General features: G+C 38.8%; 2 protein-coding genes across 3 annotated transcripts; both read right to left on the bottom strand.

Annotated features, from left to right (window-relative positions):
- Positions 1-1,428: 1,428 nt before the first annotated feature.
- On the bottom strand, positions 1,429-16,191 carry LOC309826213 (NXPE family member 4-like). Of its 2 annotated transcripts, none has more exons than XM_082660200.1 (6): positions 16,053-16,191; positions 15,114-15,219; positions 7,501-8,231; positions 6,937-6,998; positions 4,440-4,649; positions 1,429-2,024 (listed from the first exon to the last, which is right to left on the bottom strand). In XM_082660200.1, the coding sequence occupies exons 2-6, from the start codon at positions 15,207-15,209 to the stop codon at positions 1,489-1,491; spliced, it is 1,635 nt and encodes a 544-aa protein (XP_082516326.1). In that variant the 5' UTR covers positions 15,210-15,219; positions 16,053-16,191; the 3' UTR covers positions 1,429-1,488. The 2 variants fall into 2 exon arrangements, with proteins under 2 accessions (XP_082516326.1, XP_082516327.1); XM_082660201.1 differs by having other exon boundaries at positions 4,440-4,646.
- Positions 5,089-5,479, bottom strand: LOC309826214 (large ribosomal subunit protein P1-like). Its single transcript, XM_082660202.1, has one exon. The coding sequence runs from the start codon at positions 5,441-5,443 to the stop codon at positions 5,099-5,101; it is 345 nt and encodes a 114-aa protein (XP_082516328.1). The 5' UTR covers positions 5,444-5,479; the 3' UTR covers positions 5,089-5,098.
- Positions 16,192-24,494: the final 8,303 nt, after the last annotated feature.

The following is a 24,494-nucleotide window of genomic DNA, read 5'->3' as shown; positions in this document are numbered from 1 at the left end:
ACTCTGCATCACATTACCCTATTATATACTTTGTTCATACTACTTTAGTAGTGTGGGATTATTTTATATCTTTTTTGTTTATCTTTTTCCTTTATTACAATATAAGTTCTTTGATGGCAAAAAATTCATGTGCCTTTTGGACCACTGTATCCCTAAAGTCTTGAATAGTTCCTGACACATGATAAGGGACTTACTATTTTTAACCATCTGTTTACTGGGCACTGAACTGTGAATTGTGGTTCATGGGCAAATAAGTAGAAAAATTATTATCCCTTTCCTGAAGGAAACTAGATAAATGGATTTAAGATATTCCTATTATAATTGTCTTTTCCTAGATGGAACAAGAGTACGTCAGGGGCCCAGTGATATCTGGGGCATGGTTTAGAGGGAAAAATTAAAGAAGGATATTATACCAAAATACTTTATAATAATTATATCACCCTATTCAACTGAAATTCTCATATTCTTTTTCGGTCAAATTTTGGGAAGGCCTATTACAATGCAAGTGAGGGTGATGAAAATAGTAACCCATATGTGTAGATTATAGAAACCAATGTTGATTATCTACATTATGGTTTTCAAACATTTTAAGTGGTAGAACCTTTTTTTCAAATCAAAAGCCTACCCAGAAGCCCAATAAACATGGGTAAAAATGGCTGATATTCTGGCTGAAGTGGTGTGGAAGAACTGGTACCCTGCGCACCGAGCACTTCTCCTAACTCCTGTCCCTCCAGGCAGTACCTGCAGCACCACCCAGAGCTGTACAGAGCAAGGTTTGAAAATCACAAATCTCAGACTAACTCCTTCATTTCAGAAACTGAGGCCCAGAGAGCTGAAGTGACTTATCCAAAGTTATGTAATTACTGTCAACAGAAGGACTGAAGCCCGGCTCTCTGAATCCTAGAGCACTGTGCTTTCAACTGTTTTATCTGGTATTCCTAAAGGATAAATTCTATAGAATAGATTAGCTCCTAGCAGTGGGAGTCCCTCTAGGGAGAGAAATGTCAGAGGCTTTCAGTATCCAGAGGGTCTTGCTTCAAATTCTGTTGCTCCTTCAGGACCATGTACAGGGAGCATCGCCTCAAAAGGCTTCTCTTCCCACTTGGAAATCATCTTGAACTTGTCTCGTAAATAAGGAAATGGGACTACTTTCTCCAAATATTTATTTTATAATGACTTTATTGCTCTGAATTTCCATGCATCACAGAGAACTTTTAACCATTAGGTGTCTTGACTTCCTGCTTGTGAAAAGTGGCATGACTCTGATCAAGAAGTGTAGCTCCTTTTCATAAGTATTTTTGTGTTTATTTGTAAGTGGAAGCCCAAATTAGAAATAACTGATTTGGTTGAGTTGCTGGTTAATAAATCAGCCATAGTGCAGATTTTCTCTTTTTAATTGAGAGTTCAGAGCCAACAGCATCTGGCATGATAGCAAACACTTAATAGATGTCTTTAATTAAGTGACTAAATTAAAGCGATATGTTTTATCTAGCAAATAAAGTTTAACAATATATTAATCTGATTTCTGACTACAGATTGGGACGGGTGGACATTATTTGTGCCATATGCAATTGTTATATCCCAGGCATCAATAATGCTCACATTGAGATCCTGAAAAATGTCCTTTATGGCAAGATATTGGATGTAACCATGAAAGTCACTAAATCTCTCCACATCAGTGTGCATCTCCCTGATGTTTTCTGCCTTGATGATAACCACAGTGTCTGGGCTTCTCAGAAGAAGGCGCTGAACTGCATCATGGATACTGAGGGCCCTTCGGAGAAAAACATTAATGGGAAAGGGTCTGAAGTGCTGGCCCAGAGAGATAACAATGATAGTACTTTTTCCTCCTCCAGTTCTGTCAATAACCCGAGCGATGTACTCAATCTCTTTGACTGAATAGGCCAGTGATACAACCAAGGGGTAACTATGCTTTTGCCACTGGATTTTGATATTCTTGTCCAAGTCCACAGCAAATTGTTTTTGAAATTTTCCAGATTCATGCAGATCCACTGACTTCAGGGCTGATGACAAAGGAAAAAAAGTTACAAAGGTCATAAAAATAGAAGAAAAGATTTGGTGTTTATGATTAAATAAGTTAATCCTGACTAATTTATTATAGATTTAAATGAGAGAATAGTTTGAAAATTATTGAGCAACCAAAAGTGTTATACAAATAAGAAATTATATCTGCCCCTCTGTAGAACCATGTAGAACCAAATTGACTGGCGATGGTGAGCACTGAGATCACTTCACTGGAGGATGATGGAGTCACTTTTGTGGGTATTAGTTTTGTACGTTTTGCTAACTATAGACTAAGTTCATTTGAAGATAGAGAAAGATACCAATTGATGTCTTTATATTTCAAAAAACAAGTAGCCCTATTTCCCCAAGTCCTCTGTAAGTTCCCTTAAGACTGGAATTATATTTTATACTTCTGTGTTTCTTTTACATATGCATGAAATGGCACTGAATACATCATCTATAATAATAATATTACTACTCATTTGTGAAGGACTTTACAGTTTACAAAGCATTTATTAGGACTGATATATTCATTTACTTCAAAGCTCAATATATATGCATATATATATTTAATTGCCATATTGTAGAAAAGAAAACCAAGAGATGAAATGACCTGTTCAAGATTACACAACTAGTAAGTGACAGAATCTGTACCTAAACTTGAAGTTTCTCACAATTCTTGTGAAAGTAGTCTACCCAATCTTAAAACTTTTGAAAAGTATAATATGGATAGAAGAAAATGAAGTCCCTTCATTTTTCATCGTATTAATTAGACCCTTGTCAAACTATCAAGGCCAGCTGCTTTGTAGCTAGAACTTCTGAGGAAAATGTGTAGTAAAGGATTATTAATGCTTTGTAACATGTATCATCTTAGAAGTAAAGGGCTGCACTTAAAATCTTAACCAGTGTGGTTTGAAAATAGTGATGCTGGAGGGTTGGGTGGAGGAAGAGGGCAGAATTTTTTCTTCATTCCGCTTCTAACATATTTCAGTTTCCTTTTCCAAAGCACACTGTAGCCATACAATTTAACTTTTAACAATATGTGCAACAGATGTTTTGCTACCACAACTTGAAAGGTCAGCCAAGAGGGTAGGTAGCTCAATAATTTAGTACTTTCTATAAACTAAGAGACCCACAGTTATAGGATGTGATGCTAGAGGTTATCCCCAGACCCTTAATTTTATAGATGAGGAAACTGAGGTCTGGTGGAGTTTAGTCATTTACCAGAGGTCACAATTTAAAACTCTCCCCTTCTGTTGGAGGGGATCCAAGGCCCTACTGATTTTCACTTTTTACTGGGAGGATCAGCTTACACCCGAAGTTGGAGATCACAAGAGTGGCATCCTGTCAGGAAGGCCAACAGGGAGCCACACCAGCTGCACTGTCCCCAGTGGTAAAAGCCAGGGTCCAGGACAGGCAGTGACAGTTTTCCAGGTAAGAGTGCTAAGATCTACTAGTGGATTCTGAATTAGTATTGATGCATTCTTGGTTTAGTAAAAGGAGCAACTGGACTAGGATTCTAGCAAATGAATTCTAGCCCCAACTCTGATGTGAACTAATGATAATCATTGCAATAGCTGTTGTTTACTGGGCACTTTCTGAGTGCTCATGTGTCTTGCAATGTGTTAAATATTTTATAACCATTACCTCATTTACTCTTTATAACCACTGCCAGATGCTGTTGTTATTTTTAGTTCATTGATGAGGAAAATAAGTACTATGCCCAAGGTCATGGCTTCTAAGTGGCACAATCTAGGTCTGTTAGGCTCCAAAGCCCCTACTTTTAACCACTGTGCCTACCTGATGTGAAGCCATTATCTTACTCCTAGCATCTGTGCTTCCATGATATAATAATAGTGATGACAGCTTACACCAAAGGGAACTTAGTATGTAGCAAACGGTATTCTAAATGCATTGTGTATATTACCTCATTTTACCAGGTGGGTACTATTTTCATCTCCATTTTACAGATGAGGGAACTAAGGACAAAATCACTATGTAGTTATGTAACTTGCCCAAGCCCATCCAGCTAGGACATGTAGAGGCCATATTTTGATCCCAAGACATCTGGATTTAGAATCCACACCCTTAATCATCATGCCATCTGTAGAAGGTGGACAGTATAATATCTTATTATTGTCTGCTCTGTCCATGATTTTCTGAGCATGCTGGATAAATACTGAAGTGTGAATTTTGCAGGGATAGGCATGGAGTAAACCTTTTTCTAAACTGGCTCCCTTCTAGTCAATAAATGTATTCTTTTAAAGAAAAGACAATGATGTCTTGTGAAAAGTGTTGGTGTGCTGTGATTAACAAATATGAAAAAGAAGAGGCATTTCCCATATTCATTTCTCCCCTTGAAATGAAAAAGATGTTTCTGAAAAGGATATGAGTAATAGCTTAGACAGGCATACTCTTGATACTGCTTTTGAAGTATTCAATCCACTGGCGGATCGTGGAATCTCCCATTAGATGTATGAATTTTCCTCTCAGGCATTCTTTCATTTCGATTGGAGCCAAACTACAGGAGACAGGATTCCATGTGTCTTTCCAGACATATCCACTGGGGATTGTGGATGCCATTCCAAACTTGCATTTCTTTTTCATTGGAGCTGTCTTTTCTGCTAAAGAATCAACAAGATAGGATCTTCTAAAATATCACTTTACCCATCAGTATTTATTAAGAACCAACTGTCTTTTCTAAGTATCCTTTTAATAGGGTGTGAGGATGGAGGAAAAGCCTTATTGAAGCATCATTATCTTAATGGAATACTTATTTTTCAGAAAAAATTTTCTCTGATAAGAATTTTCTAAATGATACCCATTAATGTTCATTACAGAGAACAAGATTTCTCCCAGGAAAAAGGCCTTCTAGGTAAAATTTAAGTATTTGTTTGCCTTCTTATGAAAGGAAAGACATCAATTCTTGCTTAGTAATGAAAACTCAATTATCTTGTCATTTTATCCCACTTTACCCCCAAGTTTATCACACACTGTCCTAGTGTGTTTTTTGTTTCTGTTTTTCTTTCTTTCAAAGAGCTCAGATTTTTATTGAACGTGTTACTAAAGAGGTTTAGTCAAAAAGACCAAAGCCCATGTCATCATCAGACTCTTCAGATTCTTCTTTCTTTGCTTCCACTTTCTTCTTTTCAGCTGGGGCAGCAGTGGTGGGGCGGGCGGGACCTGCTGCTGGGGCAGCACCAGCTGCTGGGGTAGGTCCACCAGTCCCCACGTTGCAGATGAGGCTCCCGATGTTGACATTCGCCAAAGCCTTTGCAAACAAGCCTGGCCAGAAAGGTTCAACATTTACACCAGCTGCTTTAATGAGGGCATTGATCTTATCCTCCATGACCGTCACCTCAGCGTCGTGCAGGATGAGGGCCAAGTAGATGCAGGTGAACTCCGAGACAGAGGCCATGGTGGGGGCGAGTGCTAAATGGGGGCTGCCGGGTGTGGTGCTTGTCGCCAGATGAAGTGAGGGCCTCTCCCCAACGCGGCTTTAGCTTTCTCGGAAGGATGGAGCACCTTAGCGGCAGCTGAGGACTGTCATAGTGTCTTAAATGCCACAATCAAACTGTAAATCCTTTGAGTTAAGTGCATGGAAATATAAAAAAAATTAACAACTAATTTGGTTTGGGACCTGGACAGTCCACATGGATATGGCTGTAGGCTGGAGCAGAGTCCTGGAGGTCCAGAACAGGCCAGGTATTAACCCGTTAGTCACTGGTTTGTGAAGAGTCTGGGAATCTGATGGACTGACGTATCTAGCCTTGGTGGTCTTGGGGCAGTGATTATCCACCAACCAAAGGAAGTGGTTTAATATTTTAATAACCGGTATGAGTATCCTTGTGTATCCTGGGTGAAAAATGCCATTTCTACCTGTAGGTCGTATATACACTTCAGTGTAAATGAGTTCAGTAGCAATTAGCAAGTTGTTAATGTCGAATTTAAAGGGACACAAAAGTTCTTGCCTTAAATCATTTTAGATAATGATTTCCTAGGATGTTTTGAGCCAAAGAAATTGAAGAGCAATTAATAAATATAAGTGTGGAATTGCTATTTTATATGTTAAAATGTTTGAAAGGCGGCAAAGACAAAGAGGGGGAAATTGTAATGAATTGACTTATAGAGGGCAGGTTAGAAACCTCTAGATGGTGATTCTTGTGCTTGTAGCAATGTGGGAAGTGCTGATGGTGGTGGTTTGGGAATAAGACCTAGGTGCAAATTAGGAGAGAGTTTTGACATTTGAAGGTTGATGTGTCTGATGGGCAGGTTATCTGTTGCCTGATAGATAATGATAAGATTGATGATGAGAGTTATATTTATTTATTTATTTTTATTATTTTTGGCTGTGTTAGGTCTTCGTTACTGCACGCGGGCTTTCTCTAGTTGTGGCGAGCGGGGGCTACTCTTCCTTGTGGTGCACAGGCTTCTCATTGCGGTGGCTTCTCTTGCTGTGGATCATGGGCTCTAGGCACACGGGCTTCAGTAGTTGTGGCATGTGGGCTCAGTAGTTGTGTTTCGTGGGCTCTAGAGCACAGGCTCAGTAGTTGTGGCTCACGTGACATGTGGGATCTTAGTTGCTCCGTGATATGTGGGATCTTCCTGGACCAGGGCTCCGTGACATGTGGGATCTTCCTGGACCAGGGCTCAAACCCATGTCCCCTGCATTGGCAGGCGGATTCTTAACCACTGCACCACCAGGGAAGCCCTCATGATGAGAGTTATAAAACAGGTTTATGATTCTATTCATTTATTCACTTAGGTAACTGGCATCTTGACCTACCATAGACCAGCCTGATAAGCAGAGTAACAATAGGACAGGTAATAGTGAATACGTCTGCAAAAAGAAGAAATGCTTTAAATGGGACTAGTACTAAGTACCACCCGTCAAACACAGGGAGAACTTACTGTTGCATTTGGAGACAGTAATGGCGCCAAACTTTTCCATCATCTCTATACCCACATTTGACCTTAACGAGACAAATATAGAAATTAATCTGCAGGTGGCCCCAAGATCAGGAAACACAAGAAGCCACATTACCCATTGCTTCAGTTATTTCTTGTGATAATAACTGACTACTTTGCCCACGGTTCCAAAACATTTATTAAATTTACATTTCTTGGCCTATTAGTCCAGGGAGTACAGATCCCCAGAAAGTGTACAAGGTAAGTTTTTGAGAAGCAGAAAAAATATATTAGATCCCATGCATATTCACACATGTCTATTTCTCCTCCTCTTTTAATTTTTATTTTATTTATATTTTTTGTTTCAATGATAAGTGTTAAATATCCCAAACCTTTAGGGACTACTGGAGAGTGGGCACTGTCCCCAAATGAATTCACAGACCTTTTCTAAAATGGCTCTTCACAGAGTCCCTAAGTTGATATACTCATAGTAGTTTCCTTTAGATCAACAGATAGGCCAAATCATTACTATATTTGCCCGGGTAGTCTCCAGAAATAATTATTTACCTTTCAAAGAGGCTTCTTTCTTGTTTGCTAAGATAAGACACGGCCTTGTTTTTGGAATGCATGTGGGTGAGTGCAGCACAGGGTATATGTGGAGGCTTCACGCAGTAGAAGGCTTCTTGGTCTCGACTATCCAGGTACTCACACAGTTCAGCACTTGAATTTAAAACCAGGGCGCAATCAGTATTGACATGGGAGGTGCCATTGGCAAACTGGCCTGTGAAGATCACCCTGTCATAGCCTTGGTTCCTTGCCCTCCAGAGAGCCGACACCCCTTCACTGGGGAGGATGAGCAGGACAGACAGAGACACCCGGCCCTCCCAGAACAGGGTGAAGCTGACAAGGTAGGTGCCATTGTTGAAGTCTGTCACCTTTCCCGAAGCGCCTGCCTTCAGGGCTGGGGAGGACATCCTGGCCCTCAGGAAATCCCCGCCGTATTCCTTCCTGCGTCCCAAGTGGTCCCTCACCTCCAGCAGGACGTCTAGCTGATCCCCCCTGCAGTATGTGTCTCGAGGGCTGAGGAGGGTGGCTTTGCTGTGTGTGGCGCTGGTGGTGGAGCTCACGTTGGTGAAGGGTCTGGGTGGGATCAGCTGGTCTAGTTTCTCCTTGATCCCCTTTATTCTCAGCTCAGTCTCTGTTGGTGAAACTGCTGGATCCAGTGGTGCTGCAGGACACGATTTCATGATGAAATTCTTGTGATGGAGGGAGATGGGCAACTTGAGTACAGTCCATAACTGAAATGACAAGGAATACAATAAAGAACAAAGAAAATGTGCTTATTTAATGTAATAATTTTGGTAGGTTAGCCAACTTCTCTTTTATAAAATGATGGGAGGTACAAAAATTAAAAATATATTGAGATTTCACTATTTCTGTTTTTTTTTTTTTTTTTTTTTTTTTTTGGCTGCACTGCATGACTTGCAGGATTTTAGTTCCCTGACCAGGGATTGAACTCCAAGTTCCTTGGGAGTGAAAGTGCAGAGTCCTAAGCATTGGATTGCCAGGGAACTCCCATCAGTGGCTAATCTATTTTGAATGAGCCACTCCACCCTAAAGAGCCCTGGGATCTTTTTCCTTAAAGTGGTGATCATAAAATATACTTTCACTGGGCAGTCATGGAGACCAAATGAGAAAATGCTTTTTAACTGCATAGCAGAGAACAAATGTTTATTGTTCAATTATTTTTTATCTTAAAACTAGAATTCAGTCATTTAAATAAATCCTTAAGAAAATGTTTAAGAAGCATGGAAATTTTATGTAATATACAATTATCTATTTTTTTCTATTTCACTTTTTACACTTTGATTAAATTGTGATATTTATTAGTAATTTTCAGATTGCTTTAGCTAACAGCACATAAGGAGCATAGGCTTATAAAATATTTATTTTCTAATCATAAAATAACACTGATTTATTATTAAAAATGAGAGAATGCCACAATTCTATAGGAAATAAAAGTCAGTCACACCAACCATTGATAACTACTCTTGCCGTTTGGGTGATTTTATCTCATCCTCTATATAACAATTTCACATGATTGTGAATAAACTGAATATTTACCAATGAATTTTGATTTAAAAAAAAGTGTAATTAAAAACTTTCCACCTTATGTCAAAGGACCACATAATATTCCAGCCTATGGAATATTTCACTTATTCCTGTCTTTTTAGATATTTATTGCATTCAGCTTTTCTCTATTACTTACGATTCTGTAAAGAACACTTTTTGGTATAAATCTTTCATAGTAATATCTCCAAATTTCCAATAAAAGCAGAATAGCTTGTACTGGACTAACTATGATTAACATTGTTACTGTTTTATTATTTGACACGTGAAGATTTTAAAAAATAAAAACATTTTAATTTATCAAATAAGAGACAGTAATAGCAAACATTTATTATGTGCCAGGTACAATGCCAAATGTTTTTCATATGTTAGCCAATTAATCCTCACAATAATATATGGGGTATTTATTTTTATGACCCAATTTTCAGATGATGAAACTGGTTCACAGCGAAGTTAAGGGACTTAGCCAAGCTTGTATAGCTAGTCAGCAACAGAGTCAGGTTTTAATCCCAGGCAAGTATCTCTAAAAATGAGCTACCCAGTGTGGCAAACATGCAGTAAGACTAAAATTCTCTTTCACTGTTGGTTTAGGTGTGAATGGCACCACATTTCTGGAAAACAGTTCTATAGCATATGTACAAGACCTTTAACAATGTTCACTGCATTTATCAATAACTATTTCTGAGAACTCAGTGAGTCATAGTAATATCTCCAAATTTCCAATAAAGGCAGAGTAGCTTGTATTGGACTAATTCTCCTGTAGAGAACAGTGATTAGCTCTACAGAAGGGACAACACTGGACTTGCATTTTAAAAAGTGCTGGGGCTTCCCCAGCGGTCTAGTGGTTAAGACTCCACACTTCCACTGCAGGGGGCACAGGTTCGATCTCTGGTAGGAGAACTAAGATCCCACTTGCCAGCGACGGGATCAAAAAGAAAAAAAGAGACAACTGCTAACTAAAGTTCTTCAAGCTGAAGTGAAATTACACCAAAAAGACACATAGATCTTCAGGAAGGAATGAAAAGCACCAGAAATGATAAATATATGTATTAATATAAAATACTGTGTGTTTATCTCCTAGTTTCTTTAAAGTGCGTACAATTATTTAAGAACTACAATTTTGTAATAATATGACAACTATAGCATAAAGAATGGGGGGGAATAAATGGAAATAAATGGTTGAAAGGTTATTACAGATTACATGAAGTAGCACAATATTAACTCTAAAAGTTAAGAAAGTGTATTGTAATCTCTAGAGAAACCACTTTAGAAAGACAACTTAGAGCTGTAAAATAATAGAGAAACTGAAAGGAAATACTAAAAAAATCCAACAAAAATAACAACCCAAAATAAGGCAGGAAATGGGGAACAGAGGAATAAAAACCAGAATGGCTGGGCAGAAAACAAATAGCAAAATGATGGACCTAAATCCACCCATATTAATAATTCCATTAAAAGTAAGTAGACTAAACACTTCATTAAAAGTCAGAGATAATACTCTTCCTGGGATTAAAGTAGTGTAATCAAACTCAAAAGAAAAAAAATACTGTTTTGGAATAGCTAGAGTGTGAAGATTTTTAAAAGACAGTATGTATAAATAAAATAATGTTCTGTAGTCAACGCATTCATTTATGTATATTTTAATATTTTGAAATATTTAAAATATTTTGATATTAAAAGTTATAGTTTGGCATTAAAATTTATGGTTTTATCAAATTTTGCAAGAATTTTTATTAAATGAATTTGTGATCAATGTTTCAATATTTGAGATAATTCATTTATAAAAAGGTGAAGCTGTTATATTTTCACCTATGTGATTAGTAATACATTCTAGAAAGAAAGTTTTACTAGAATGATATTAATAAATGAAGTGTTAAATGTTTTTAAAGGCAGAGATAAAACAGCAAGACCCAACTATTTGCTATCTACAAGGAATGTAGTTTAAGTATAAAGATACCTATAGGTTGAAAGTGAATGGATGGAAAACAATATACCATGTAAGCATAAAAAAGCTAACATTAATGTTAAAGTAGATTTCAAATGGATTAAAGACCTAAATGTAAGGCCAGAAACTATCAAACTCTTAGAGGAAAATATAGACAGAACACTCTGACATTAATCACAGCAAGATCCTTTCTGACCCACCTCCTAGAGTAATGGAAATAAAAACAAAAATAAACAAATGGGACCTAATGAAACTTCAAAGCTTTTGCACAGCAAAGGAAACCATAAACAAGACCAAAAGACAACCCTCAGAATGGGAGAAAGTATTTGCTAATGAAGCAACTGACAAAGGATTAATCTCCAAAATTTACAAGCCGCTCATGCAGCTCAATAACAAAAAAACAAACAACCCAACCCAAAAATGGGCAGAAGACCTAAATAGACATTTCTCCAAAGAAGATATACAGACTGCCAACAAACACATGAAAGAATGCTCAACATCACTAATCATTAGAGAAATGCAAATCAAAACTACAATGAGATATCATCTCACACCAGTCAGAATGGCCATCATCAAAAAATCTAGAAACAATAAATGATGGAGAGGGTGTGGAGAAAAGGGAACACTCTTGCACTGCTGGTGGGAATGTGAATTGGTTCAGCCACTGTTGAGAACAGTATGGAGGTTCCTTAAAAAACTACAAATAGAACTACCATATGACCCAGCAATCCCACTACTGGGCATATACCCTGAAAAATCCAAAATTCAAAAAGAGTCATGTACCAAAATGTTCATTGCAGCTCTATTTACAATAGCCTGGAGATGGAAAGAACCTAAGTGCCCATCATTGGATGAATGGATAAAGAAGATGTGGCACATATATACAATGGAATATTACTCAGCCATAAAAGGAAACGAAATTGAGCTATTTGTAATGAGGTGGATAGACCTAGAGTCTGTCATACAGAGTGAAGTAAGTCAGAAAGAAAAAGACAAATACCGTATGCTAACACATATATATGGAATTTAAGAAAAAAAAATGTCATGAAGAACCTAGGGGTAAGACAGGAATAAAGACACAGACCTACTGGAGAACGGACTTGAGGTTATGGGTAGGGGGAAGGATGAGCTGTGACAGGGCGAGAGAGAATCATGGACATATACACACTAACAAACGTAGTAAGGTAGATAGCTAGTGGGAAGCAGCCGCACGGCACAGGGATATTGGCTCGGTGCTTTGTGACAGCCTGGAGGGGTGGGATAGGGAGGGTGGGAGGGAGGGAGACGCAAGAGGGAAGACATATGGGAACATATGTATATGTATAACTGATTCACTTTGTTGTAAAGCAGAAACTAACACACCATTGTAAAGCAATTATACCCCAATAAAGATGTTAAAAAAAAAAAGTAGATTTCAAGACAAAGAGTATCACCAGACATAAAGATGGACATTTCTTAGTGATAACAGCATCAATTGGTCTGAAAACATAGCAACCTTAAATGTGTATGTGCCTACGTATCCATGTATTTATATGTGAAACAAAAATGGACAGAACTAAAGGGAGAAGTAGAAAAATCCACAATCAGGATCAGAAATGAAAAAATCTCTCAGTATTTGCTGCAGGAACTAAATTAAAAAATGAGTAAGTACCAAATGTAAAATAGCTAGTGGGAAGCACCTGCATAGCACAGGGAGATCAGCGGGGTGAGATAGGGAGGGTGGGAGGGAGGCGAAAGAAGGAGGGGATATGGGGATATATGTATACATATAGCTGATTCACTTTGTTATACAGCAGAAACTAACACAACATCGTAAAGCAATTATACTCCAATAAAGATGTTTTAAATAAAAGAGTAAGTACCTAGAGGATCTGAACATTATCTTAGTAACATCTTTTAACCATACAGTACATTATCAGATGTTTTTAAACTGCTACAACTTCACATGAAAATTATAAGTGATTTTCAGTATGGTAGAATAATATTCTCTGCACAATTTTTTTTTAGTAGAAAAGTAACAGGAAAATTCTGATTCAAGGTGGAGGAGTAAGCACATATTATAGCCTCGATTTCCCACCATAAAATTGTATAAACGGCAGAAAAGAACTTAAAATTTTCTAATTGTTCTGGGAAATAGGAAGAGATACCTTATATGGACCAGAACTTATAAGCAGTCTCCTGAAGAACGAAATGCAGATGAGATTAGATCAAAGAAGGAAACCATGGCTCCAACGCATGTAGATGAGGCTTTGGCAAAAGAAGGAAGTCACTGCAGGGACATTACCAACATGGAGGAGGGTGATAACTGGCATAAAAAGGGGTGAAGGGGAGGCTCACAGGAGGACAAACCAGGCAGGTTGACACCTCCTTATTTCCCCGCCCGTGCCTGGGCCAGACAGCTAGAAACAGGGACTTCTGTACTCTGGTGAGAGTAAAAACTACAGATATTTAAGCTGGAGAGGTGGGTAGGACCCAGTGTGCCTGGCAACCCTTTAGAAAAGTGGGGAGCGTTTGTTGCCCTGCAGCACTTTTTCCATCTCTGCCACAAACATGCTGGAGCAAACAGGTAACAGCACTGCACACTGGCCACCACAGAATCTCAGGTGTAAGAAAGTACACAACCAAGAATTAGCAAAAAGTTTTCATGAAAGGTAACTCATGCGAGGGACTTCCCTGGTGGTCCAGTGGTTAATACTCCATGCTTCCATTGCAGGGGGCACGGGTTGGATCCCTGGTTGGGGAACTAAGATCCTGCAAGCCACGTGGCGTGGCCAAAAAAAAAAAAAAGTAACTCATGAGAGAGAGGTATCAGGTTGAACAAAGAGGAGACATCCAAGGGAACAGAATTAATAGAAAAATCAAAATTTTAGAACAAGTATACATTCTGTACTCAGAGAGATCTAGACAATATTGGATCTGTGAACTAGTGAGTCTTTCAAGATCTTGGAAAGTAAAATCCTACTGTTCCTTATGCAAAAGTCAGTTGGATTCCTTTACACCAGCAGTAAGCAATTAGAGAATGTATTTAAAAGGACACTATTGACAACAGCAACAGAAAAATTATGAAGTACCGTGGTATCACTCTAACAAAAGATGTATAAGACCTGAATGCAAAAGTTATAAAATTTAGTGAAAGATCTTGAAGAAGACCTGTATAGATGGAGAGAGATTACATGTTGATAAACAGCAAAATAATATTATAAACATATCAGTTTTCTCAATTTGATCTATATGGCTAATGTCATGGACTTATAATTTAAGTAGAATTTTTCACTAAATTTGACAGTCTGATTCTAAAATATATAAGAGAGAGTGAAGAGCCAAGACTGGCCGAAAACTAAAGAAGTTTTCAAAACTAATTATGAAGCTCTGTTAACTATAGCCATGTGGTATTGATACAGGGAAGACAAATTGTTCAATGGAATAGAATGAAGAGCCCACAGAGGGACCTGTATTTATTAGAGATTTTGATATACAACAAAAATGACATGATAAATCAGCTTGGAAAGGAAGGATTACAAAATAAAAAGAGCTGAAAAAGTGGTTATCCATATGGAAATAAAAGAAAAATCAGCAAAAAAAAAAAAAAAAAAAAATCCAAGTACATTACAGGGCTAAATGTCTAAAGCAACCTTTAAAACTTTAAGTAGAATATTTAGATAAATAATTTGATGTCGGCACAGGGAAGGGTTTATTAGTACTCAAGAAGTATTAACAGTAAAAAGTATTAACAGTAAAAAGTATTAACAGTATTAACAGTAACAGTATTAACATAGATTTTACTACATAAACATGAAAATATTCTGTTGTTCAGAGGTTCCTTGGAGAAGGTGTAAAGACAAGCTAAGCATTGGGAGAAGACTGTTGCAATGCAAATATAAGTGACAAAAGAAGAATGTGTGTATACACACACACACACACACGCAATATTATCCTCTCTCATATTGCATGATTATTTTCAAGTACCTTGGCTCTTAAAGCTGTGTAAGCTGTTGAAACTCCCCTACTACAATCTATAGGTGTGTTTGTTTGGACTTTTCTAGAACAGATGAAGTGTCGAGTAAAAATGTACTTTTGTAAAACACATAAAGAAAGCAGTTCCTACCTTTGTGGAGTTTTGGAAAACTGTAAAAGTGATCCAGGAGGCTAATATAAACAACAACACCAACAGTGACTTATGATTTGTTATTCTCATTGTCATGATTGGGATCCTAAAAGAGACAATACAAAAACGGGCACAAAACCAGGAAAGAAATGCAGAAATACTTGAAAAGTTTATGCCTCCTGATTCTTTTTGTCCTCGTATGAGTTACTCCCAGAATTGAAACTTGGTCCTCCTGCTGCTCTTGCTGTCTCCCAGCTGCCTTTATTAGCTTGTACCTCAAGAGAGTACACAAAACGATATATGTGCTCTTTGCAGTTAGTATGTTTTCCTCGTCATCTTCTGAGAATGGAGCCCACCATGGACTGTAAGAAATTGAGCAACTAAGGGCCTGATGGATGCAGGGTTGCTCATGCTTAGAGGAAGTTTCCAGGCTATGTGTCATCTAACAGGTTTCCTATTCTCTTCCCTTAAACAGGAAGAGCAGACACAAAACATCCCAATAAATACTGACTCTGATAATCACATTCTTCTGGGGCCCTTTTAATGTAACTTGATTTTTCCAGCTTCCTTTTTACTAATCTGTTAATAGGTTCCCCTTTCTTGTCTTACCAGCCTTTCTAGCACCCCTCAAGCTTGAAAAGATTTGTTTTAAAATTCAGATTTCTCTCTTTCTTTAAAAAATGTTTTAGGCTTTATCAACGTTTTCTATGGTTACATCTTCATTTCTGTCTTTGCCCTGGAATTTCAAGTTGTCTTTTAAAAGCAGATGGCTTAAACACTGCCCTTCTAAAATTTTCTCATCTCTCAAAATTTTCTCTCCCCTAGAAGCACCTCCTACCCTAGATCCCCAGTTTATACATAGACATTAGAAGTTTCTGCACCCAAGAATAAACATTACTCCTTTCCCTGACCTCCCCAACTTTGCAAATATTTTCATACCTTTAGTTTAAAGACTTTGCTTAATTCCATACACAGGAACTATGGTGAGCTGGGTGGTAAGGCTTTGTTCTGAAGCCACCGGTGTATTACGGGTGTACCTCTCCTCTGTGCCAAGACATATCACAGGTGTAAATTGCAGTCTGCATACTTTGAGCTTAGATCCAGAATACTCTGCTTGTTTCAGGTAAGGTGAGTTTCAGGCTTGCCAGCCCCACCTTAAGGAGGTTCCTGGATCACAGCTGCAGTTCTCAGTTCATGCAGAGGTGGGGAGGAGAAATGAAATTCTCAGTATGGTTAAATTAGATAATTTTAATGTTCTTAGACTTTATTAATTTTAGTAAGTGTACAATAAATACCTGACAAGAAAATGTGTGAATGAATCTGGAAGTTTGAATGAATTGTCATCTGTGAAAAGCTGAACCACTTAATCTCCACCTGAGCCTTGTCATCAAGACCCAGTTGCCAGATTCTGGTGCGTATTATCTAGTACAGAGTAGGTACCCGGTAAAATTTGCTGAATTAAGAAAGAACCTCAAATACAATGTAGGCAAGACAATGATATTGATTCACTCTGAGACCAAGAGAGTGACCGCTTACAGTCATGGGTTTGAATCCATCTGGGATTTGTATTCTTGAACCGATAGAAATGATGCCAGAAAAAGCATGTGCCCAGGACAAATGCACCAGCGCTCATAGGACGCAGTAGCTGATTACACTGTGGATCCTTCCACAGTTTCATTAGTGCTGCCCCACACAGGAAGTTAAACATCTTTAAACATCTACACCAATCCTTTCAGTCATATGTATAAGCAAGAAATCAAGACCTATTTCACAAGGATCTTTAGGATTTTGATAATGCTCCCAACATCCTTCATCATGCTCTATGGAACTGGCCTTAACAATACTTTCTTATGTCTTTACATAATGACTGTTGGAAAAGCTGTTTAACCTTATACAACTGGTCGAAGTTGCTCACTTCTTCCCTAGGGAGTCTCTAATAATAGATAAATATTTGCAGTAGGTCTGGTTTGGCGGCTCCGTAGGAGACCGGTGCCAGCAACCACCCAAGTTCACAGCCTACTCTGAGACACAAGTTCACAGCCTACTCTGAGACACATTAAAATCCATGTGGATTTTAATTTTGCTTTAGTCATATCAATCTTGATATTTAATGTTAACCTGGGGTTAGTTTAATAGAAATGCTTGACTTGAGGAACTGAGAGCACAGAGGAGAGTTTAAATGATTTGTCCAGGTCATCCAGTGAGCTTTGTTTTTACATCTTTATTGGAGTATAACTGCTTCACAGTGGGGTGTTAGTTTCTGCTTTATAACAAAGTGAATCAGCTATACATATACATATGTTCCCATATCTCTTCCCTCTTGCGTCTCCTTCCCTCCCACCCTCCCTACCCCACGCCTCCAGGTGGTCACAAAGCACAGAGCATCCAGTGAGCTTTGAAACAGAGCTGAGACCAGGATTCCTGCCACTTTGACCTCTGATTCAGAGCCCTTTTCACTACTCAGCGTGACTCCAATACGTATGGTAGAAGCAAGTTCAGGTAGATCCTGTGGTTCATATATTTATTGTTCAATATATTTAAAAGAAAAGGCTCTTTTTTTTAAACCATGTTTTCTTTCAGTTTGCTCAAAAGCCTGGTGTGAGCACGATATATGTGCTCTTTGCAGTTAGTATGTTTTCCTCATCATCTTTGAGCAGTTTCCTTTCCCTTACATTTATGGGTCTAAATGAGTAGTCTGAACATGAGAGCTCAGTCAGAAGTAGGAACATAGAGCCATGAGTTCACACAATAAAATATAACCCAGGAGAGCATCAATTCTTTGGGGGTGTGAATAGGGTAAGAGTAGTCTTACCTTGGCAGGGGTCTAAAGGAGCCCAAGCAAAACGGGCAAAGCAAAGAGTAGATGTCCAGGAAACACGCAGTGGGGACTCAGCCACAAGTTAGGGAAGTGGCTGCCGTGGCCTCAGGAATCAAAGAAGATGCACCCCATTGCCAAGGAGGCTGCACTGAATGGTGGGAAGTCTTGTGTCCATGGGATCTGAGTACAAGGGGAGGAAGGATGAAAGAAGATGCAATAGCAAGAAGTCTCAAGGTTCCAGCAGTGAGAACTTGGCATAGGTCTCTATGTCACTAATGTAATGAAGAAGGGCACAGGCTGTGCAGCTCAGCCATGTTGGTGGTGAGGGGAAAGGTCAATGCTGAGGCAGACACGTGAGTAGATAACTCACCATGGCCCCAGATTTACTAGTAACAGATCACCATGGCCTCTGTGCCATTTTCAGGTATTGTGCGAAAGTGTACGAAGTTCAGAGGGACTGCCATGCCCAGAGCTCTCTTTGAAAAAGGTGGTGAAACAGAGTTTTAAGTCTGCTTCATTATGCCTAAGTCATTGTTACCTGGCCACCTATAACAGAGATGAGCACCTGTTTCAAACTTGGCATGAGATGCCTGCCAAATATGGATGCTCCCTTTCAATGGTGACTGCCTGCATTCAGATCTCCTATTTGCTGGAATGTGAAAGAGACACATACATGTGGAGACGGAAGAGCTTGGTGGGTGTAGATGGAAGAGACTCATGGATCAAATAACAACAGCTAACATTTATTCGAGGACTTACCAGGCACTGTTCTAGTGCTTTTCATGCACTAACCCACTTAACCCTCAGAACTACACTGTGAGGTCATCACCATTTTCAGATGAGGACAGTGAGGCACAGGATGTTTAAACATTAACTAAGTTCACAGAATCAGCACCTGGAAGAGGCAGGCTATGAAGCCAGATCTCCAGAGCTGCATTTTTATCCACTCCAAGGTACTGCCAGCAGGCATGAGATAGCAGAAGACACAAGGCAGCAGGATCCACAAAGCAGAGAACACAGAGAGTAGAAATTAGTTAGATGTTCACAGCAGAAGTAGGAGAAGCAGAGGCAGAAAGGCACTACCTGGTGGAGCACAACGAAAACCTGTGCCAGCTGCTGGGGTTGTTTCCAGCTCACTACCAGGGCTGCATCATGCCCTAAAGTCTCTTTCAGTTAGGTCCTCAGCAGTGCTTTCCATCTCTGTGAGGCACTGGAGCATGTTGGGGGGCTGGGAGGAAGACTTTTATCTCACCCTCCAAATTCTCAGACAGGATTCAATTCTAAAATGTGAGACACTGGCCAAATTACATGAAACCAGCTAGTACACATATTGCAAAAACAAGTTATTAGATTTTTATTCACTGGCAGCAGGAAGCAATATATTTTCCAGGAAGTTGAAAAAATGAGACACAAGAAAACTGTGAGCATCTTTTTCAAATGCCCTTGACTTTGATATTTTAGTTATCGTAGCAGCACGTGTCCAGGAATTTTTGTGGATAAGTAAATGAATGTGCTTGTTCAGACAGTGATGTGTCTGGTTTCCTGAACAACTTGGATGGATTTGCACAGCTTGAACAAGAGAATACGGACATCTGACCACCTAGTCAGTTTTTGACCAAACATTGAGTAACAGGTTTGCCCGGCTGGGACTTTACCTCCAAGGTAGAATGAAGAGGAACTTATTTTAAAATTCTGCAAGAAGTCTTGGCCTTCAGGTTTGACTGGAACGCTTATACTACTCAAGACGCTTTTAGTTATACGATTGTAAAGCAAGTGTATGCCCATTTTTTATTATGAAAAACATGAATGAAGTGGAGCAAGTTAAATACAGACATTTCAGAATGAAAAGTATTCCATTTCCTAATATAAACAGATCCATTGTCAAGGTACATCATTTCTCTGCATTAGAACACTGCAGGAATAGTTGGAATAGTCAAGATCTGCTGATGAATCCTAAAACCACTGGGTGAAAGTTTGAGGAGAAACAAGAATATCTTTCCACCAATACATTTATTAATTTCAAAGTGAAAAATAGTAACTTTAGGGAGAAAATCAGCGGACACCGGCTTACACAAGTGGTCAAGGTTAATATCAGCAGTAATAAGATGTATCTCCTTTCATGATGTTGTACCGAGAAGGGCACACCACTTCTGTGGTATTCTTGAGAAAAATGCATGACCCCAATCTAATTATGAGAAAATATTAGATAGGACAAAATTGAGGGACATTTGACAAACTGACAATACTATTCAAAAGTGTAGTGATCATGAAAAATAATGCCAAATTAAGCAGCTTTCACAGATAGGAAGACACTAAGGAGACACGATGACTGAATGCAATGTGGCTTCCTTAGATTGGGTTCTGGAACAGAGAAAGAGCATTCGTGGAAACACTGGTGAAATTCATACAAAGTCTGTAGTTTAGCTACTAATCTACCAATGTTAATTTCTTGATTTTGAACGTTGCACAATGGTTACACAAGATGTTATCATTAAGAGAAGCTGGCTGAAGGGTATATGAGAGCTCTCTGTACTATTTTTGAAACTTTTCTGTAATTATAAAATTATTTCAAGAGAAAGAGTTTAAAAGCTTTCTCAAGTGGAGAAAATATTTCTCCATGAAATGGTTCATTTTCCCCCAAATCATCTACTAAATAACTTACCAAATAGACTATCATGTTCACACAGATTGGTGCTGCCACTTCTATCATTTCATGTTGCCATCTATACCTGCTGTATTTCTGGGCTTTATAATCCTGTTTGGTCTATTTTTCTGTAAATGTTATTCTTTTGGGTTTCATTTTGCTTTTTTTAAAAACATGGCTTTATACAAATATAAAGATACAATATCTTATTATCTTCTGGGGTGAATCTCCTTTTGTTGCTCTCGTTTTTCAAAATTAGTTTTCCATGTACTTTTTTTTCCATATATTGTTAATAATCAGTGTTCCTGTGAGGTAGCAGGATGGGATACTAATAGAGGGTGTGATTCCCTCACATGATCCAGCCCTGGAGATGCCACAGAAGTGAGAGGAGGTGATGTATTTGAGACATTAATAAAAACTGTGAGATATCCCTAGGAAGTCCAAGATAACTGGGTTCTGTTGTGCCTGATGGAGGTGAGGGTTTGGGGAGAGGAAGCGAACCCAGGGAAGGAAACAGCTGGAAGCCATGGGCAGGATAAAGATTGAGGCGAGCATTCTGAGTCCTTTTAATCTCCTTATAATACCCTGGTTAGAACAATGATTGCCACCTTGCTACCGTAGGGCAGAGAAATAGCATCTCTCTGAGCACCTGATTGGGGGCAGTGTAGAAGCATCAGGCACCACTAGGGGACCCTGAGAGTACAGAGGAGAAACCTACTTGTGCAAATGAATGAGCTAGTCCTAAACTTTAACTTCTGCCCCATCACTACTGGGGGCACTACTGTCATTCTGTTTGGGACAGTACTTCATTGTGTGGGATTTTTCTATGCGTTATAAAAAGGCATGCTTAGTACCCCAGCCCCTTGCCCTAAATGCCTGTAGTAACCCAATGTCAATAGAGCAACCTCCAAATTTCCCTCACACATTTCCAAATACCTCCTTTGGTTGAGAACCTCTGGTTTAGATGACTAGATCATAAGAGGATGACAACTCTTGGGAAAACTGTACTTGGGTCGAGGTACAGAAAAGTCACTTAGGGTTGGGTGTGTGAGTAACAGAATGGAAAATTGTTGAGGACAGATCAAAACAGGCTCTTAGTACTAAAGAATCCTTTTAAGAACCCCTGCAAATTCACTACCAATGGCACAAGCTAAGGCTTGGAATTTGGCCTGTTCTCCTAGGAAGACATTACCATTGATAGCCAATAATTTCAGGGAAATGTGACCTCACAGGAAAAAGTAATGAGACATCTGAAGAGCACAATCACTATATAAAAAAGGAGAAAAGTAATGGGCCACATAGACCGAGAATTAGAATTAAGCATAATAAATATCATTTGAGAGAGAGAAGAGATACCAATTGCTTGACTGTAAAGCACAAATGAGCAGTCATAAAGAAGAACTAGTGGAAGAGTCTCGGTCTACAATATGTAATAACCAAAATAAATAATAGAGTGCAAGAGTAAAATGTATACAAAAATAAAATTAGTAACCTGGAAGATCAGGTTGAAGAACTCTCCAGAAATCATCAAGAAGAAGTTGAAAGAATGTGAAAGACAAGTTAAAAGATATGGAGCAAAGAAATTAAAATGTCAATATCCATATTTAATAAGAATCCCAGAAAGGTAGGGTAAAAACCAAGGAAACAAACAGAGACACTACATTATTTTCAAGTACGTGTGAAAATCAAAAATACTGAGTCACAAGGGAATGCTCAACAACTTTTAAATTCATCATTTATATGTAAAGCACAATGAAATCATAAAATATTTGACAGTGAATAGCAATGAAAGTACTTTATGTCAAATGTTGTGGAAATCCACCAAGTCGTACTGAGGGGGAAATATATAACTGTAAATGCAGCTATTAAATAGCAATAAGAATTAACACTAAATGAGCTAGATGTCCAAGTCAAGAATAGAAAAAGAACAGCATAGTAAACCCAAAGAAAGTAGAAGTAAGGAATTCACAAATGTAGGAGCAGATACTAATAAGAGATAAAACAGAGGAACAATAGAAATGATTAACAGAATAAAAAGCCAATTCTTAGAACAAAACTAAAAATGAGCAACTTTCTAGTAAATCTGATCAAGAGAAAAAGACAATATATATATAGGACTCCAGCTGCTGAACGTAGGAGGATAGAGGAACAATTTTTCCTCCCTGACAACTACATTAACAGTTAGATAAAAGAAATGTGATCATTTCAATTGACGCTGAAAAATAAGACAATAAAATGCAACACTCATTCATAATTTGAAAACACAACAATGTAAAAACAACCTCTTAGCAAACTAGGAATTGAAGGAAACTGGATTAGTATAATACAGGATGTTTATTAAAGACCTACATCAAATATTACATTACACTTACCTGTGAAATTTTAGAAGAATTCATACTCAAGTTAGTAACAAATTAAAGTTGCTTGTCATTACAACTTTTGTTCAATATTTTCATGGAGTTGTAGCAAAAGTAGGAAGACCTAAGGGGGAACAAAAAAGGAATGACAGAAGAGACAGAAAATGAGAAAATTGTCTGTTTGAAGATGACATAAAAGATATGATAATCCACAAACTATTAGAAATAATAAGAAAATTTGGTCAAGTTGTTTGATATAAGATTGTAAGTGAGTTGAATAGTGTCCACCCCAAATTCATGTCCACCTGGAATCTCAGATTGTGACCTTATTTAGAAATAGGGTCTTTGCAGATGTAATTAGTTAAGGATCTCAAGATGGAATCATTCTCAATTTAGGTTAGGCCTGAAGTTCAATGACTGGTGTCCTTGTAAAAAGAAAAGAGGACACAGAGCGAAAGAGGCCATATGGAGATGGAGGCAGAGATTGGAGTCTGTTGCCGGAAGCCAAGAAATGCCTGGGGCCACTAGAAGCTGAGGCAGGTGAGCAAGTATTCTTCCCTAGAGCCTTCAGAGGGAGTGTCATCTTACTGACACCTTGATTTCAGATTCTAGCCTCCCAAACTGTGAGAGAATAAATTTATGTGGTTTCAGCCACACAGTTTATCGTACTTTGTTATGGCAGCCCTAGGAAACTAATCAACATATAAAATCAATTGTATTCTAAGCAGTAATAATGACCAATTAAAAATATAATAGTAAAAACTTCTATTTGCAGTAACATCTAAAATTAAAACAGGATATAAAACATTTTTATGGGCAACATTGTGAAACACTGAAGGACATAAAAGAAGACCTGAATAAATGAAATGGTATGTCATGTTTATGAATAAGAAAGTTTAATATCATGTGGATTGCAATTCTCCCCCAAATTCTATCAGACCTCTATATGATGACTAATTATTATATGGAAGAGCAACAAGCCAAAAGTAGGAAACCAAACCTGTAGAAGAAGCTTAAAATGAAGGGCCTATCCTACCAGATAACATTTTATTAAAAAGCAATTGCAATTAAGATAGTCTGGTATTGGGGGTTGGAGTCAAGATGGCAGTGTGGGAAGACACGGAGTTTGAGTCTCCCTACAACTAGGGTGCCTGCTGGACACTGGTAGGGGACCTTGATGCCCAAGGAGATGGGAGGAACCCGTGAGCAACTGGGTAGGATGCGGGGGGTGGGTGAGTGCGGAGGAGAAGTGGAAGCCGGACAGGACTGGTGCCCCTGAGGGGTGGCTGGGAGGGGGGAGTGGTTCCCATGCCTGGAGGGACCCTTAGGGGCTCAGAGGATCAGGGGAGGCAAGGCAGGTGTTTCTCCCACTCACTCAGCCCCAGGAAACGTGTTGGGCTCCCGGGCCAGATGCCCTGTCCTCCATGGCCCCCTCTGGGCCATGTTGGTCCTAGGGGTGTAGGAGGAAGGTGGGGGGAGAAGAGGAGAGGTGGACCAGGAGGGTCCCTCCAGGATCAGAGGATCAGGGGAGGTGTGGCAGGTGTTTCCCCTGCCCACTCGGC

This window comes from Grampus griseus (assembly GCF_964374135.1).
Source record: "Grampus griseus genome assembly, chromosome: 8".
Taxonomy (NCBI): Eukaryota; Metazoa; Chordata; class Mammalia; order Artiodactyla; family Delphinidae; genus Grampus; species Grampus griseus.
This window is presented reverse-complemented; position numbering and strand designations above follow the sequence as displayed.

Coding starts and splice junctions, on each gene's coding strand:
- LOC309826213 (XM_082660200.1), bottom strand. CDS start 15,209: ATGACAATGAGAATAACAAATCATAAGTCACTGTTGGTGTTGTTGTTT. Junction 6,999..7,500: donor GAAAGAAGCCTCTTTGAAAG/GTAAATAATTAT, acceptor TGTCTCGTTAAG/GTCAAATGTGGGTATAGAGA. Junction 4,650..6,936: donor TACTGTCTCCAAATGCAACA/GTAAGTTCTCCC, acceptor TTGATTCTTTAG/CAGAAAAGACAGCTCCAATG.
- LOC309826214 (XM_082660202.1), bottom strand. CDS start 5,443: ATGGCCTCTGTCTCGGAGTTCACCTGCATCTACTTGGCCCTCATCCTG.